We start from the raw sequence: 17505 nt of genomic DNA on the forward strand, positions 1-17505 counted from the left end.
GCAGGCTTCCCGCTGAGCAGGGAGCCCGAGGCGGGGCTCCATCCCAGGACCCTGGGATCATGACCTGAGCCGAAGGCAGACGCTTCACCCAGGCGCCGCTCCCCGTATGATATTTTTGGGAATTTTTAGTTTAAATCCAGAAGATTTGATGTAAAAGTCTGTATTTGGGGCGTCTGAAAAATCAGATGATTTGACTAAGCAAGGTCAGGGGTTCTAGATGGTAACAATTGCTGGGGAGAGGTATGTGTCTTTAGATGCCCATGCTCTGTTCAATCGCCAGAGGCCCCACCTCTCCCATCCACTGTAACCCCAACTCCTCCTGATAAACATTTGAGTCTGCAAACCCTGCTTTAGGCCAAAAGTAGTGGTAGACTAATGCGTTACTGGGAGAAAGAGAGATTTCCCTTTTCCTTGGAATTCTATTCTTACAGAAATTCTATTCTAACTTGTTTTTCAGGGAGTGGCAATGACCTTCTCATGTGTGCCTGTGTGTGTGTGTGTGTGTGTGTGTGTGTGTGTGTGTCCTCATTTTAATAATGTGGAGTGAGGTAGCCTCTCTCCCTACCTCACTGACATTAAAAGTTCAGAGGATTTGATAAACTAAGAGAAGGCCTGATTAAAATCTCTTCTTACTGGGGCGCCTGGGTGGCTCAGCTGGTTAAGTGGCTGCCTTCGGCTCAGGCCATGATCCCAGGGTCCTGAGATCGAGCCCCACATCGGGCTCCCTGCTCAGCGGGCAGCCTGCTTCTCCCTCTCCCTCTGCCTGTCTCTCTGCCTACTTGTTCTCTCTCTCTCTCTCTGTCAGATAAATAAATAAAATCTTTAAAAAAAAAAACACAAAAAACTTAAAAAAAAACTCTTCTTACCATTTTTTAGTATAAAATGGAATTTTATTTTAGTTTAGTAGTTTGTCTTATGTAAATACAACGCTTATCAAGCGTTTTCAAGAAATACATTGACATATTTACTGTAAGAAAAATTTAAATCTGTGAAAGTATTTGGAGTGTCACCCCAACAGGCACCTCTCACCAGGCCTTCCCCCCCACCCTCCCGCTGGGCACCACCTCCCCAGAGGTGTCCGCTGTCACTCTCTTCTGTTAGAGGCGGTGGGTGTAGGAGCTAAGAGTTGACCCTGGAGTGGGCTGTGCGGTGGCTGTCCCTCACTTCCCTAATCTGCAGCAATAATTAGGTTCCCGCCTCCCAGGATTGGTGTGTGGATTGCAAGAGTTAAACTGCGTGAAGAACTTAGAAAGAGTGTGTCACCCAGAGACAGTGCAGTATACTGCTGTGTTTGGCTCTTACTAATGTCCTCGTCATTGTCGTCATGGTCACTACCTCCCTCAGAGCCCTCATCGATCAGCGCGTCCTTCCAAATCTCTTCTGTGCAATTACAGTCCTCTCCGTGAATAGATAGAAATGAGAGGTGCACGAATTCTCCATTTCACTAAGCGCAGAATGACCACGCATCAAAATAAGAATTTGGCCAAAGCTGAATATTACCATGAACTTCTCTAGAAATAAGAATGAAGTATTTATTGGGCCTTTCCGTGTTTAATGAGATTTTTAAAAACATTTTAAAAATTATTATTTTATTGTTGAACACTTTAGTAGTAAAATTAGAAGTTTTTGCCATTATAGTTTAAGAGATTTGACATTATAGTGCAAGGATTATACTTCGCTCTATTAGCTATAGGTTGCTCCTGACATTTGCCATAAGTAGTTACTTTCAGTTGACATTGGGAGGAGCACATTTTTTGGTAATGCTTTTCTTCTTACTCTTTATATTTTGTGTTATATGTTAACCAAAGGTAGTTTATTATAGAGATTGTTGTATATGACTTTGGAATCTTTCCTATTGAATTGAAACGGCAAAGATGGCATCTTGTTTTTAATTAATTCTCAAGAAACGTGCAACCTTTCCAAATACGACGTTTAAAAAAACACTAATGACCTAAATGGAATCAAGTAGCTTAAAAATTAAGTACTGTCCTTCAACGAGGGTAATGATTTCAAGAATTAAAGAACAGCCATGCTTGAAAAATTATACAGCTATTAAAAAGAATGAAATAGGGGTGCCTGGGTGGCTCAGTCGTTAAGCGTCTGCCTTTGGCTCAGGTCATGATCCTGGGGTCCTGGGATTGAGCCCGCATCGGGCTCCTTGCTCGGCGGGAAGCCTGTTTCTCCCTCTCCCACTTCCCCTACTTGTGTTCCCTCTCTCGCTGTGTCTCTGTCAAATAAATAAATAAAATCTTTAAAAAAAAAAAAAGAATGAAATAAGTACATTTATACTTATCATGAATGGAAGTATCTGATATATTAAGTAATACAGCACATTGCAGAGCAAAAACCAGAACAGATACCAAAAACGTTATCTCCTCCTCCGCTTAACCATCAGTTTATCTATTTGTGCATAGAAAAGGTCTGGAGAGGGGGGTGGGGGTATGGGTTAGCCCGGTGATGGGTATTAAGGAGGGCATGTACTGCATGGAGCACTGGGTGTTATACGAAGACAGTGAATCATGGAACACTACATCAAAAACCAATGATGTTGGGGCGCCTGGGTGGCTCAGTCGTTAAGCGTCTGCCTTCGGCTCAGGTCGTGATCCCAGCGTCCTGGGATCGAGCCCCGCATCGGGCTCCCTGCTTGGCGGGAGGCCTGCTTCTCCCTCTCCTGCTCCCCCTGCTTGTGTTCCCTCTCTCGCCGTGTCTCTCTCTGTCAAATAAATAAATAAAATCTTTAAAAACAAAAAACAAAAAACTAATGATGTACTGTATGGTGACTAACATAACACAATAAAATTAAATTAAATTAAAAAAAAAAAAGAAAAGGTCTGGAGGGGCCACAGCCTACTGTTAGGAGTCATTATTCCTTAGGAGTGGAAGTATGGGGCGATAGGCTTTTACTTTTCACCTGTGATGCTTTCCTGTTGTCTGAACTTTTAATAATAAGCATTCATTACTTTTATAATTTCCAACAAAACAGAAGAGAGTTTTTTTTGTCTCCCAAAGCCTTAATTTTCATTAATTGAACCAAGACATTATGTATTTTTCCCTAAGTATGTCTGGACCTGTTTTTACTTTTTAGTCAGTACTGCCTTTTGGGGGTAATGAAATCCATCAATTACTGCTGGTTTTTGTAGGGAAAGACTTCCTTTTCTTCATCATTATAATGATTTCATTTCCTACAGTACCTGAGGGAGTCCTGCTTGCTTAAGTAACCCTGATGTGAACCCCCACCTCTAAGCTTCCTGTTCTAAAACTTCTAGTCTCTCACTTGGTAGCCAGGAAGTCAGCTCCACTTGTGTAGACCAATGTGTTCTTAATTTCACATTTATTTCTTGTTTGGAATCTCTGAACCTTGGACAAATTAATTTTTTCCGCCACCCTGCAGGTATTTTAATCAGAAAGTGTTTGAAGGGCAGAAAGGTTGTTGTTTTTTGTACCTTCAGTTTTCAAATTTGAAAAGTAATTACATGAATACTAGCCAATGCAAATGTAGAAACATATAAAGAAGGTAGATAATCACCACAAATCCCATACCCAGAGATAATATCACTAACATGTGATTGATATCTTTCTAGTTATCTCTTTGTGCTTTGTCTCTCTCATAACTAGACTCACACACATACATCTGGAATGTGGTATATATATTAACATAAAGGGACCACAACATATGTTTTCTCCCACAGTCTCTTTTTACTTAACTAATACGTCATGGACATCTCTTCACATCAATATAGATCCACATCCTTATTTTTTTTTTTTTAAGATTTATTTATTTATTTTAGAGAGCAAAAGAGGGAGCATTCATATGAGTGGGGGGCAGGGGCAGAGGGAGAGAATCATTAAGTGGACTGCTGGCTGAACATGGAGCCCAGCAGGGCAGCAGAGCTGTGGGACTCCATCCCAGGACCCAGGAGATCATGACCTGAGCCAAAACCAAGAGTCAGATGCTTAACCGACTCAGCCACCCAGGTGCCCCATCCACATCCTTATTTTTAATAGCTGTATGGAATTTAATTGCATAGATATTTAACCAGCCTTTTGTTGATGGGCATTTAGGTTGTTTCTAATTCTTTGCTCCTATAAATGGTACTGCAGTGAAGATCATTTTATGTGCATTTGTCCTTAGGATAAATTCCTAGAAGTGGAATTCTTGAATCAGAGAATTTTCATGTTCAAACTTTTGAAAGCTCTTTATTGTTAAACTATTTTCAATAAAGCTTATAAAAATGGACTGTTCACGAATTTTAGATTAGACTGATTCTTCATGCTCCACCAATAGTAGATATAGTTATTTTTTTTAAATCTTTGCAATCTGATAGATAAATTATTTATAATTTTCATTTTATTTCGTTTGATGTCTAGTGAGTTTAAGTGTCTGCCATCTGTGTATTGGCCATTTAAATGTCTTTTTTGATTTGCCTGTTCTTCTTTTGCCCATTTTTGATACATCACTTACTTATTTCTTATAGAAACAATTTGCTCTGTAATGGGCTCAGCCTGAAATCACTTGCTGAGACGGTTTTGAACTTTCCACTTGACAAGTCCCTTCTGCTTCGTTGTAGCAACTGGGATGCTGAGAATCTTACTGAGGACCAGGTACTTCTTATCAGAGTAGTTGAAGAATGGAAGAGCCATTGCCTATGAAGTATAGTTCTTGTAATTGTAATCTTCAAACATAAGTATTGGGGGGAAATACTTGAAAAGAGACTCACTGAAGATAACTGGTCTATGTTTGTAAATGGTACTTAAGTAACAGAGTAAGAGTCCCTATTGTGTTTTATATTTTGAGCATTTACTATATGCCAGGCATTTCAGAAAATGTAATTTTTTAATTATGAATACAAATGCATAATTAGAAAACCAAAGTGTTATAAGACATTGTAAGAAACAGTGTCTTCCTCCCACTCAGTGGCAACCAATTTCATTTCTTCCTGGTAATTACCATTATATGTTTAAATTACATGCATATATTACTCTTTCTTATTTTTTATATTATCTTTCGACTTCTTACAGTGGAAGACATGATTTAATATTCTTGTAATTCCTCTGTCCCCAAATACTTTTTCCCTTCCCCATCTTCCCAATATAGCTAAATCATCATTTTTATCAGATTAATATCTACTTATATTGATATTATTTTAGCTGAGCCACATAGTATGCTACAATTAAGTTTTTTTCTTATACAACTTTTTGTTTTCCTAGGAGTAATAATTTGTACTTTTGTTTGCTTTGTTTTCTATATACCTATTAACTGTTTCAAGCCTGGACTCTTTAATGGAACCCTACATCTTTTCTTGGCCGGTTCTGACACATGAGGTGACTTACTCCTTTTGTTTTCCCTTGGAGCTGTCCCTTCCAGACAGAACCCTTTGTCATCCTGCTTCTTTCCAAGAGCCCTGCTGCCCATCTCTGACCCTGGAATCTGCATTTACCCTCAGCCTAGGGAGTCCCTTCACCTTCCTTCTGGAGTAGATCCTCTGTCTTTCAAATTCCATGTCTTTTCCCTTCCTTTTCTTGGAGTACATTAAGAAAGGGAGCATAGGAAATTAATTTATGATACCCTGCGTGTCTGAAAAGATATTGGCTTCACTGTCTATGAACCGATACTTTCACTGAGTACAGCAGTTTAGGGTGAAAATCATTTTCCTTCAGAATTTCAGAGGTAATGTTCCCTGTCTTAGAGCTTCCAGTATTGATACTGAGCATTGTCACTTGTTTTCCTTTCTGGAGAATCTTCACTTTATTCTTAGTTCTTTCTTTTTTTTAAGATTTTATTTATTTATTTGACAGAGAGAGACACAGCAAGAGAGGGAACACAAGCAGGGGGAGTGGGAGAGGGAGAAGCAGGCTCCCCACCGAGCAGGGAGCCCTATGCAGGGCTCAATCCCAGGACCTCAGGATCATGACCTGAACCAAAGGCAGACGCTTAACAGCTCAGCCACCCAGGCGCCCCTATTCTTAGTTCCTAAAATTCATGATGATACCCATTAGTGTGGGCTATTTTTCATTTTAGTATTAGAAGCCAGTGGACCCTTTGAATCTGGAAGCTCATGTCTTTTAGTTCAGATTATTATTCTCATAATATTTCTTTGAAAATTTCCCTCCCTTTTTTTTCTAGAACTCATATTATTTGGATATTGGACCCCCTTGAATTGATCCTCTGATTTCCTAGGAAAAATACTTTCTCCCTGATTTTTCTATCTCTGTATGTTTTGTTTTACCTTCTGGGAAATTTCCTCAAGTTTATCTTCTAACATTTCTATTGAATTTTTAATTATTCCTGTCATAATTTTAAGTGACAAGAGATTCTTGGTCTCCTCTGAATATTCACTTTTAAAATTACTTTGTTTTTGTGTAATAGATATAGTAGCTTCTGTTATCTTAGAGTATTAAAGATTTCTGAGATTTTCTTCTTCCTGTATTGCTTCATTTTCCTCTGAGTTCCTTATTTGTTTATTGGGTCCATCAACTGTTGAATGAATAAGTAAAATGTGGTATAGCCTTATAATGGAATATTATTCAGAAATAAAAAGGACACATGGTACAACATGGATGCATCTTGAAAACATTATGCTAAGTGAAAGAAGCCAGTTGTAAAATATCATATCAGATTCTATTTTTATGAAATGTTCAGAATATATAAATCTATAGAGACAACAGAAATTAATGGTTGCCTAGGGCTGAAAGAAGTAGAGGATGACTGCTAAAGGGAATAAGGTTTCTTTTTGAGGTGATGGAAGTGTTTTAATATTGATTGTGGTGATGGGTTATGCAATTCTATAAGCTTACTAAAAATCCAGAATCTTGCACCATCTGAAAAGACATGTTTGGAACAATTGGAGACATTCGAATAGAACTGTGTATTATTGTACTTTGTCACTTTTAAAGTTCTTGGGTGTGGTAATGGTGAGGTCATGTAGAAGAATGTCCTTGTTCTTAAGAAGTACATGCTGATGCATTTAGAGATGAAGTATCATAATAGCTGCAACTTAATTTTGAAATGTGTTCAGGCACAAAAAAGTGTGTGGTGTCCATATTATAAAGAGTTAAAGCAAGTATTGACAGTTGTGAATGTCAGTTGGCATTATTATTCTTTTAACTTTTCTGTAGGTTTGAAAACTTTTAAAATAAAAAGTTGGGGAGGAGAAGTTAATTGCTACCAAATTTGAAGCCAAATTTGTGATCCTTATTATTGTGAGAATTCAGAATTTCCAAAGACTCTTATTCATTCTTTTTTTTTTAATTTTTTAAGTTTATTTATTTTCTTTAGTAACCTCTACACCCAACATGCGACTCGAACTTGCAATCCCAAGATCAAGGGTTGCACGCTCTTCCTACTGAGCCATCTAGGCGCCCCTGTTCATTCTTTATTTCAATATTTTGTTCTAATTATAAACATAAAGCTTAATGAGATTTTAGAAAATACAGAAAATGATATTTAAATTTGAATTTTAAGAAATGGATTGAGAACATAGCAAATATAGCCAGGGCTTTTGGACCAGTGGGCTTTATTATCAGTACCTATAGATTATAGTCACATGTCAGTAACTGGAACTCTTTTTTCTCAGGCTACTCAGTTTCTCCAGAGATGAATCATCTAGTTTTCTGCCCAAGAGGTATAAGCCCCTCTGCTTATATTCTGGTTGCTGAGTGGGGAAAGGTATTGGTAGTTTCACCAATCCATATGTACACTTTCCCATGGTCCCTTTCTCAGGTGACACTTTGCCCCCCCATGCCAGGCCTGGTGTTACTAGATCCAGATCCTCTGTGAGTTAGCCATTATATGACTTAAACTTTTACTTTTTGGGGGGTTAGAGAAGGAGTTATTGCCAGCCCTGTGGTGTAAAGGAGAAGGTCTAGGGTTCTAAGTGTTCTTTATGAAGGCTTTCACCTTATCTTCTTGTTTTCACCCCTACTTGTACTTACTTTCACAGATACCTGGTGCTTCCCATTCCTAATGCTTTGCCATTCTCTGTGGCTCAAATTAACTTGATTCTTGGATTTTTGGCTTACCGCCCCCGTAGGCCTAGATTTTAGCCTTCTCTTGTTCTTCCTTCCAAAATGTTGTTATTGGAAAGATTTAGCTGATATCTTCAGGTTAACATTATCCTGTGAGAGAGTTTGGGAGTCAAATTATCTGAATTTGTTTTCTGCAGCTATTTCTGACTTTCTGTGACCCTAAGTAAGTCACTTCTTTGTGCCTTGGTTCCTTTCTTTCTTTCTTTTTTTAACAGTTTTATTGCGGTATCACTTACATACAATATAATTCAGGCATTTAAAGTATACAAATTGGGGCACCTGGCTGGCCCATTCTGTAGAGCATGTGACTCATAATCTCAGGGTCGTGAGTTCAAGCCCCATGTTGGACATGGAGCCTACTTAAAAAAAATAATAAAGTGTAAAAAATCAATGGATTTTAGTATTTTTATAGAGTTGTGCAACCATCACCACTATCTAATTTTAGAACATTTTTATCACCCCAAAAAGAAGCTCCATACTGATTAGCAGTCACTTCCCATCCTACAGTCACATCCCATCCCCCCCACAACACCCTAACACGAGGCAACCACTAATCTACCTTTTGTCTTTATACATTTGTCTATTTTGGACATTTCATATAAATGGAATCATACAATATATGGTCTTTTGTGATTGACTTCTTAATTTTGCATGTTTTTGTGGTTCATTCATGTTATAACATTTATTGGTACTTAATTTCTTCTTATTGCTATGCAATACTCCATTATATGGTTATACTACATTTTGTTTATCCATTCATCAGTTGGTGGAGATTCGGATGGCTTTCATTTTTGGCTGTTATGAAGAATGCCACTATGAATATTTGTGTATAAAATTTTGTGTGGACATATGTCATATGTTTTTACTTATCTTGGGTATATACCTAGGAGTGGAATTGCTGGGTCATAAACTTTATGTTTAATTGTTTAAGGAACTGCCAGACTGTTTTGCAAAGTAGCTGTACCATTTTATATTCTTACCGGCAAAGTATGAAGGTTCCAATTTTCCACATCCTCACCAACACTTGTTACTGTCTATCTTTTTGATTAGAGCCATACTAGTAGGTATGAAATGGTATTTCATTGTGGTTTTGATTTACATTTCCCTGGCGGCTAATGATGCTGAACATCTTTTCATGTGCTTGTTGGCTATTTGTATATTTTCTTTGGAGAAGCATCTATTCAAATCCTTTGCTCATATTTTAATTGAGTTGTTTTTATATTGTTGACTTTTAAGAGTTCTTTATATATTTTGGACACTAGTCCCTTATTAGATATATAATGTGTAAATATTTCCTCCCATTCTTCAGGTGGTCTTTTCACTTACTTGGTTGAGGTCACCATTTGAAGCAAAAAGGGTTTTAATTTTGATGATGCCCAGTTAATCTATTTTTTTGCTTATCACTTATGCTTTTGGTGTTGTATCCAAGAAATCATTGCCTGCTCCGAGGTCGTGAACATTTACTCCTATGTTTTCTTTTACAAGTCTTAGGTTTTAGCTCTTACATTTATGTTTATGATCCATTTTGAGTTAATTTTTGTGTGTGATGTGAGGTAGGGGTCCAATTTTATTCTTTTACATGTGGTCATCCAGTTGTCTCAACAGTATCTGTTGAAAGTGCCTTGGTTTCCTTAACAGTTTGTTAAAAAGCACTTTATTTTTTTTTAAAGATTTTATTTATTTATTTGAGAGAGAGTGAGAGAGAGAATGAGTGGGAGGAGGGGCAGAGGGAGAAGGAGAAGCAGACTCCCCACTGAGCAGGGAGCCTGACACAGGGCTCGATCCCAGGACCCGGGGATCATGACCTGAGCTGAAGGCAGACATTTAACCAACTGAACCACCCAGGCGCCCCTAAAAAGCACTTTAAACTCTTAACATTCAAGCACACTTTTCCTGTGGGAGACAACCTGCTGGTAGATGTATAGATTGTTGAGTCTAGGTGGAAGATTTTATCCAAACCTATTTTATTCTAAAAAGCATAAAAAATCCTTCCTAATAGTATTATTTACCAGGCTTGGTTACTAAAGATAAATTAAAGGAATTTTAAAGTCTTTACTTCCTTTGTTGGGAAAAGCTATTAATGATAGTTTGGGCTACTTTTATTTATGACCGGCTTTTCCATCACCAGTGGCTTGGGAGGGTGGCTTACCATTATTAATTAAATAAATTCCAGAAATGAGCCCTTGTGACTTTTGATTTGAGGCCCATGCTTGAAACCCATGCTTGTTTTCCACATCTTAATGGCAGGTTGTTTCTGATTGAAAGTCACACAGCCCTCTCAGTAAATCTTGTTTTCAGGTGTTCTAGATCATGGCCACCTCCAAAGTGAATTTCATGTACTAGTTGTCAAACTTGTGGTGACTGCCCTCACCCAAACTTGAGAAAAATCTGTCTATCAGGTTTGGTAACAGATAGAAAGAAACTTCATTGGGTTTATATAGGTTAGGATTTTTGAGTATTCAGAGTAAGTCATTATTTTAACATAGACAAGAAACATGAAGATTGATTATACTATTCAGTTTACTTTTGTATAGTGTGAAATATTTCATCATAAAAGGTTTTTAAGAAGTACATGGTGCACGGGGCACCTTGGTGGCTCAGTCGTTGAGCGTCTGCCTTCGGCTCGGGTCGTGATCCCGGGGTCCTGGGATCAAGCCCGCGTCGGGCTCCCTGCTCGGCGGGAGGCCTGCTTCTCCCTCTCCCACTCCCCCTGCTTGTGTTCCCTCTCTTGCTGTGTCTCTCTCTGTCAAATGAATAAATAAAATCTTTAAAAAAAAAAAAAAAAGAAGTACATGGTGCTTAGGGTATTGTACATCTTGAATTAGAATCCTGAAAGTTGTCTGCATCTTTGTGATTGACTTGGAAATTGCACTTTCTGGTTTGCCTTCCAGATTCCACTGATCTCTGACTTTTCTCTTCAGGTGATTTATGCTGCCAGGGATGCCCAGATTTCAGTGGCTCTCTTTCTCCGTCTTCTTGGATACCCTTTCTCTAGGAATTCAACTCTAGATGAAAACGATGACCACATGGGCTGGAGCAAAGTCTTGGAAAATTGCCAGGATGTGGTAGACATCCCATTCCGAAGCAAAGGACTCAGCCGACTTGGGGAAGAGGTTAATGGGGAAGCAGCAGAAGCTCAGCAGAAGCCAAGACATAAGAAGTCTAAGACAGATGGAATGATGGCAGGCAACCACCAAGGGAGAGATCCCAGAAAGCATAAAAGAAAGCCCCTGGGGGTGGGCTATTCGGCCAGGTAACTGAGTTGTTCTCTGTCTGGTAGAGAGAGACTCAGAGGCCCAGCCTCCAGCAAAAGGCATGATGCTTCATCTTGGGTCTGGGGAGAAGGTTGTGTGTGGTAGGGTAGCAGGTGCTCCAGGGGTTAAATTTTTTTTTCCCCAGAGGTTAATTTTATTTTTTCCTTTCCTTCAAGGACATTTGGAGCTATCCTTTGATCTATTTGTGTATTTTCCTCCTTTTCCCCTTCTTTTACTTTGTAATTTTTAGAATTGAGTGGATATAAGGAGAGCTTACCCTAGCTTTGTCACTGATCCTGATATGACCTGAGCCTTGTAACTTCTCTAGTTATAAATGAGGGTATAATTATTACTCCTTGCTTGCTCAGGATAGCTGCGAAAATGAATAACATGAATTTTCCTCATACATTTCAGGAGAAATGCATCATCTGATTTCCTGCTCATTTGGTATTTGATTATTTAGAAAGGCATCCAGCTCTAAGCCAGTATCATTCTCTAAGCAGTGAGAGTTTTTCTGTACGACTTACGCCTCTGTTGCAAAAAGATGACTAATAAGTACTTTGGAGTGGAAGTTTGGTCCCCGTAGCAGAGTGCCTTTAGGAATTGGTTGATTAAATTGAAGCAAGTATTGCGTATGAGCCAGAAATAAACCCATGTGGCCCTCATTACTTTAGCTTGAAGTTCTTTAATTTTGATTGACTTTGTTTAACCCAATGATGACTCTGTAGAGCAGTTTTCTTAGTGCTTTGCTCCTGTTCGCTCTCACATCAGAGCTGTGTGTATGTACTACCCAACTCACTCCTTGTTCCATACATACAAGAACTAGATACATGAATTCATTTTTAGTTCCTAGCCCATGCAGTTGGAGTAACAGACATGATTTTTTTTTTTGCCCTATTTGTTTTTTCCCATAAATATAATGTTTGACCCTAGTGTTGAGAATAGCTGGAGTCACTCAGAAGACACCATGGGAGGGGCGCCTGGGTGGCTGTCAGTTAAGCGTCTGCCTTCGGCTCAGGTCATGTGGGATCGAGCCCCGCATCGGGCTCCCTGCTCAGCGGAGAGCCTACTTCTCCGTCTCCCTCTGCTGCTCTCCCTGCTTGTGTGCTCTTTCTCAATCTCTCTCTGCCAAATAAATAAATAAAATCTTAAAAAAAAAAAAAAAAAAAAAGACAACATGGGAGGCAACCGATACCTTGGCCCAGAGCTAGCTTCCAGTTTTAGATTAATCTCTCCTTTCCCTGCAGAAAATCACCCCTCTATGATAACTGCTTCCTCCATGCTCCTGATGGACAGCCCCTCTGCACTTGTGACCGAAGGAAAGCTCAGTGGTACCTGGACAAAGGCATTGGAGGTGTGAGACTTACCTGTCCTGTTTCGTCTACATTTAGGTGCACGTGGGTACTGGCAGGAGTGGAAGGAGAGACAAGGGGCAGGGAGGGACAGAAGAAGGCAGGACGACCTTGACACAAGTGGGACGTGGCTATTCAGAAGCCAGAAATCATGATCTCTGCCAGGACACTGCAGAGAACATTTCAGGTGGGGCTTCTTTCCTGAGGGACAGGTGGGCAAACACTGACCTCTTATCTTTTCTCTAAGAGCTGGTGAGCGAGGAGCCTTTTGTGGTCAAGCTACAGTTTGAACCCGCAGGAAGACCCGAATCTCCAGGAGACTATTACCTGATGGTTAAAGAGAACCTGTGTGTAGTCTGTGGCAAGAAAGACTCGTACATTCGGTGAGTGTGGGGCTGGGCCGCCCAGACTCTGCCTCTGATGGAAACTGCCTTTGGAGCCACATGGGGAGCTCTCAGGTCTTGGTTGAATCTGCCAGCTTTGGCTGAGAGACTTGTCTGTAGGGGTCATCCCAGTTTTCCTGAGAACTTCTCCCCTCTGTGTGGTCCTGCTGTCGTGCTCTCCTGCCTCTCCTGAGCCCTGTTCTTGGTTTTAAGAATGCAGTACTCTTCTTAGTAACAGTTTGCCATAAAGAGAGTGGTTCCCCTTTGCTCATAAAAGACTGGGGACCCATTTCCTTCAGAAGCTGCCTTTCTCTGTGTGTCCTTATAATCTTCCCATGAGTGGCTCACAACTTTCTGAGCCTTGGTACTGTTCATGGAGTGCAGGCATACCTATGCATACCTCAGAGGTATTGCAGGTCTGTTCCCAGCGCACCATCATAAAGCAAATACCGCAATGAAGTGAGTGAGTCAGGGGTGCCTGGCCGGCTTAGTTGGTGGGGCGTGCGATTCTTGATCTTGGGGTTGTAAGTTCGAGGCCCACGTTGGGTGTTGAGATTACTTAAAAATAAAATCTTTAGGGGCGCCTGGGTGGCTCAGTCAATTAAATGGCCAACTCTTGATTTCAGCTCAGGACATGATCTCAGGGTCATGAGATCAAGCCGCATTGGGGTCCATGCTGGGCATGGAGCCTGCTTAAGATTCTCTCTCTCCCTCTGCTCCTACCCACCCCCACTCACACTCTGTCTCTTTCTGAATAAATAAATAAATAAATAAATAAATAAATAAATAAAATCTTTAAAAAAAATGTGAGTCAAATGAAGTTTCTGGTTTTCCCAGTCATTTAAAAATTATGTTTACACTATACCGTAGACTGTTAGATGTGCAGTAATGTTGTATCTAAAAAAACAATGTATATACTTTTTTTTTTTTTTTAAGATTTTATTTATTTATTTGACAGAGAGAGACGCGGCGAGAGAGGGAACACAAACAGGGGGAGTGGGAGAGGGAGAAGCAGGCTTCCCGCTGAGCAGGGAGCCCGATGTGGGACTCGATCCCAGGACCCTGGGATCATGACCTGAGCTGAAGGCAGACGCTTAACGACTGAGCCACCCAGGCGCCCCGCAATGTATATACTTTCATTTAAAAATACTTTATTGCTGGGGTGCCTGGCTGGCTCAATTGGTTAAGCATCCGACTCTTGATTTTGGCTCAAGTCGTGATCTCAAGGTCGTGAGATCCAGCCCTGCGTCAGGCCCTGTGCTGAGCGTGGAGCCTGCTTGAGCTTCTCTCTCTCCATCTCCTTCTGCCCCTCCCCCCCACTCACTCTCTATATATAAAACAAAACAAAACAAAACCTTTATTGCTGGAGCACCTGGCTGGCTCAGCCAGTAGAGGATGTGACTCTTGATTCTTGGGGTCATGAATTCGAGCCACATGTTGGGTGTAGAGATTACTTTAAAAATAAATAATTAATAAATAAAAATACTCTATTGCTAAAAAATGCTCACCATATCTGAGCTTTCAGTGAGCCGTAATCTTTTTTCTGGGGGAGGTTATTGCCATGATGTTGACGGTTGCTGACTGATCAGGGTGGTGGCTGTGGCAGTTTCTTAAAATAAGACAACAGTGAAGTTTGCTGCAATCGATTAACTCTTCATAAATGATTACTCTGTAGCATGTGATGTTTGATAGCATTTCGCCCATAGCAGAACTTCTTCCAGAATGAAGTTAGTCCTCTCAAATTTTACCACTGCCTAGTCAACTAAGTTTATGTAGTATTTTAAATCCATTGTTGTCATTTTAACAAGCTTCACAGCCTCTTCACCAGGAGTAGATCCCATCTCAAGAAACCTCTTTCTTTGCTCATTCAACAAGAAGCAACTCCTCATCCTTTTAAGTTTTATCATGAGATAAAACAATGGCTGCAATTCAGTCCCATCTTCAGGCTCCACTTCTAATTCCTGTTCTCTTGCTGTTTCCCACCATATCTGCAGTTACTTCCTCCACCAAAGTCTTAAACCCCTCAAAGTCATCCATGAGGGCTAGAGACTCCTGTTAATTAATGTTGGTATTTTGACCTCTTCCCATGAATCATGAATGTTCTTAATAGCATCTAGAATGGTGAATCCTTTCCAGAAGGTTTTCAGTTTACTTTGCCCAGATCCATTAGAGGAATCTCTATTTATGGTAGCTATAGCCTTATGAAGTGTATTTCTTAAATAATAAGACTTAAAAATCAAAATTACTGCTTGATCCACAGGCTGCAGAATAGATGTCGTGTTAGCAGACCTGAAAAGAACATTAATCTCGTACATCTATCAGAGTTCTTGGGTGACCAGATACACTATCAATGAGCAGTAATATTTTATTTTTTAAAGATTTTATTTTTATTTATTTGAGAAAGAGCACAGAGCATGAGCGGGGGGTGAGGGACACAGAGGGACAAGCAGACTCTCCACTGAGCAGGGAGCCTGATGTGGGGCTCAGTCCCAGGACCCTGGGATCATGACCTGAGCCAAAGGTAGACACTCAGCTGACTGAGCCACCCAGGCACCCCCAGCAGTAATATTTTAAAAGGAATTTTGTTTTTTTTTCCTGCCTAGTAGTCCCAACAGTGGGATTAAAATATTCAGTAAACCATGTGGTAAACAGATATGCTGTCATCTAGGCTTTGTCGTTCCATTTAGAGAGCACAGGCAGAGTAGATTTAGCATAATTCTGAAGGGCTCTTGGATTTTTGGAATGGTTCGTGAGCATTGGCTTCAACTTAAAGTCACCAGCTGCATTAGTCCCAAATAAGAGAGTCAGCCTGGCTTTTGAAGTTTTGAAGCCAGGCATTGACTTCTCCTCTTTAGCTATGAAAATCCTAGATGGCATCTTCTTGCAATCGAAGGCTGTTTCATCCACAGTGAAAATCTGCTGTTAAGTGTAGCCACCTTCGTTAATGATCTTAGCTAGATCTTCTGCATAACTCACTGCAGCTTCTACATCAGCCCTTGGGGCTTCGTCTTGTACTTTGATGTTTAGGGAGATGGTTTCTTTCCTTAAACTTCATGAACCAACTCAGCTAGCTTCAGACTTTTCTTCTGCAGCTTCCTCACCTGTTTCAGCCTTCACAGAATTGAAGAGAGTTAGGGCCTTGCTCTGGATTAGGCTTTGGCTTAAGATAACCGAGTGGCTGGTTTGGTCTTCTGTCCAGACCACTAACCTTTCTCCATGTCAGCGGTAAGGCTGTTTGGTTTGCATAGCATTTATGTGTTCACTGGAGCAGCACTTTTAATTGCCTTCAAGGACTTCTCCTGTGCAGTCACAACTTGGCTAACTGCAGCAGGAGGCCTAGCTTTTGGTCTGTCTTGGCTCTCGACATGCCTTCCTCACTAAATGTAATCATTTCTAGCTTTTGATTTAAAGTGGGAGACATGCCTCTTTTCTTTCACCTGAACACGTAGAGGTCATTGTAGTAGGTTATTAACTGGCCTGATATCAATATCATCGCATCTCAAGGAGTAAGGAGGCCCGAGGAAAGGGAGAGTGACACGGGAATGGCCGGTTGGTGAGGCAGTCAGAACACACACATTTATCTATTGAGTGCGCGGTCTTATGTGGGCGTGGTTCATGGTCTCCCAAAACAGTTACTATAGTGACACCTAGGATAGTGATCACAGATCAGCATAACAAATATAGTAATAATGAAAAAGTTTGAAATGTTGGGAGAATTATCAAAATGTGACACAGAGACACAAAGTGAACAAATGCTGTTGGAAAAAAAAACGGGGCCAGTAGACTTGCGTGATGCACAGTTGTCACAGACTTTCAATTTGTAAAGAATGCAGTATCTGCCAAGTGCAGTGAAATGAGGTGTGCCTGTACTCGGAGACCTGAAGGCACGCTTTGGCTCTACTCCCTGGCTTCAGGGGAGTAACTCACTTTCCTACTCTCCCCTTACAAAGTGAAACAAATAGTTGTGAATGCCAAGAGTTTTTCCTGAGAGCTCAGTTCTCCTTAGAAAAGAACGATGGGCCTTGATGAGCCACGGACATAGTCTGAGTAAGGGGTTCCTCAGATGAGGAAATTTGCTTTTTTTAGGTCACCAGGCTTCCAAAATTTCAGGAGTAGAGGGACCCGCTACATGCTTTGAGAGAGTTATTTTCCAGATGTTAAAGGTCATTAGAATTTTTTTTTAATTCTCTGATACTTTTCCTTCTGGGAGCACAGTTGTTATTAGCCTTCCCCTGCCTTGGCCCTCTGCTGACTCTTGCTAGCAGGTGGTATGAGCTTGCTCCTCGGAGAGAGGAAACTAAGGCACAGCTAGGTAGGTAGGCCGAGAGTGGAAGAGGCAGTATTGCCTTTATGTAATCTCTCTTGGGTTGTGGTGCCCAAGGCTTCTCAGTCCTGTGTAGGCCCAGAGGAGAATCCCAGTGGCCTGCCTCCTAGCTCCACCTGTGTTCTGTGTCCTTTGCTAACGAGCACTGCCTTCTGGGTGGGCTTGGC

General features: G+C 40.6%; 1 protein-coding gene across 4 annotated transcripts in view; it reads left to right on the forward strand.

The window, feature by feature from the left end:
• The window catches only part of EXD2 (exonuclease 3'-5' domain containing 2), a 54077-nt gene that overhangs the window by 28695 nt on the left and 7877 nt on the right, over nt 1-17505 (forward strand). For 3 of the 4 annotated variants that reach the window (XM_032405400.1, XM_032405401.1, XM_032405403.1), the window contains 4 exons: nt 4476-4602; nt 10947-11278; nt 12527-12633; nt 12879-13014. In XM_032405400.1, the coding sequence (XP_032261291.1) occupies nt 4476-4602; nt 10947-11278; nt 12527-12633; nt 12879-13014 (702 nt within the window). The remainder of the gene's footprint in view (nt 1-4475; nt 4603-10946; nt 11279-12526; nt 12634-12878; nt 13015-17505) is intronic. The other variant, XM_032405402.1, reaches the window with a different exon arrangement.

The sequence above is a fragment of the Phoca vitulina genome, unplaced genomic scaffold (assembly GCF_004348235.1).
Source record: "Phoca vitulina isolate PV1807 unplaced genomic scaffold, GSC_HSeal_1.0 scaffold7, whole genome shotgun sequence".
NCBI lineage: Eukaryota > Metazoa > Chordata > Mammalia > Carnivora > Phocidae > Phoca > Phoca vitulina.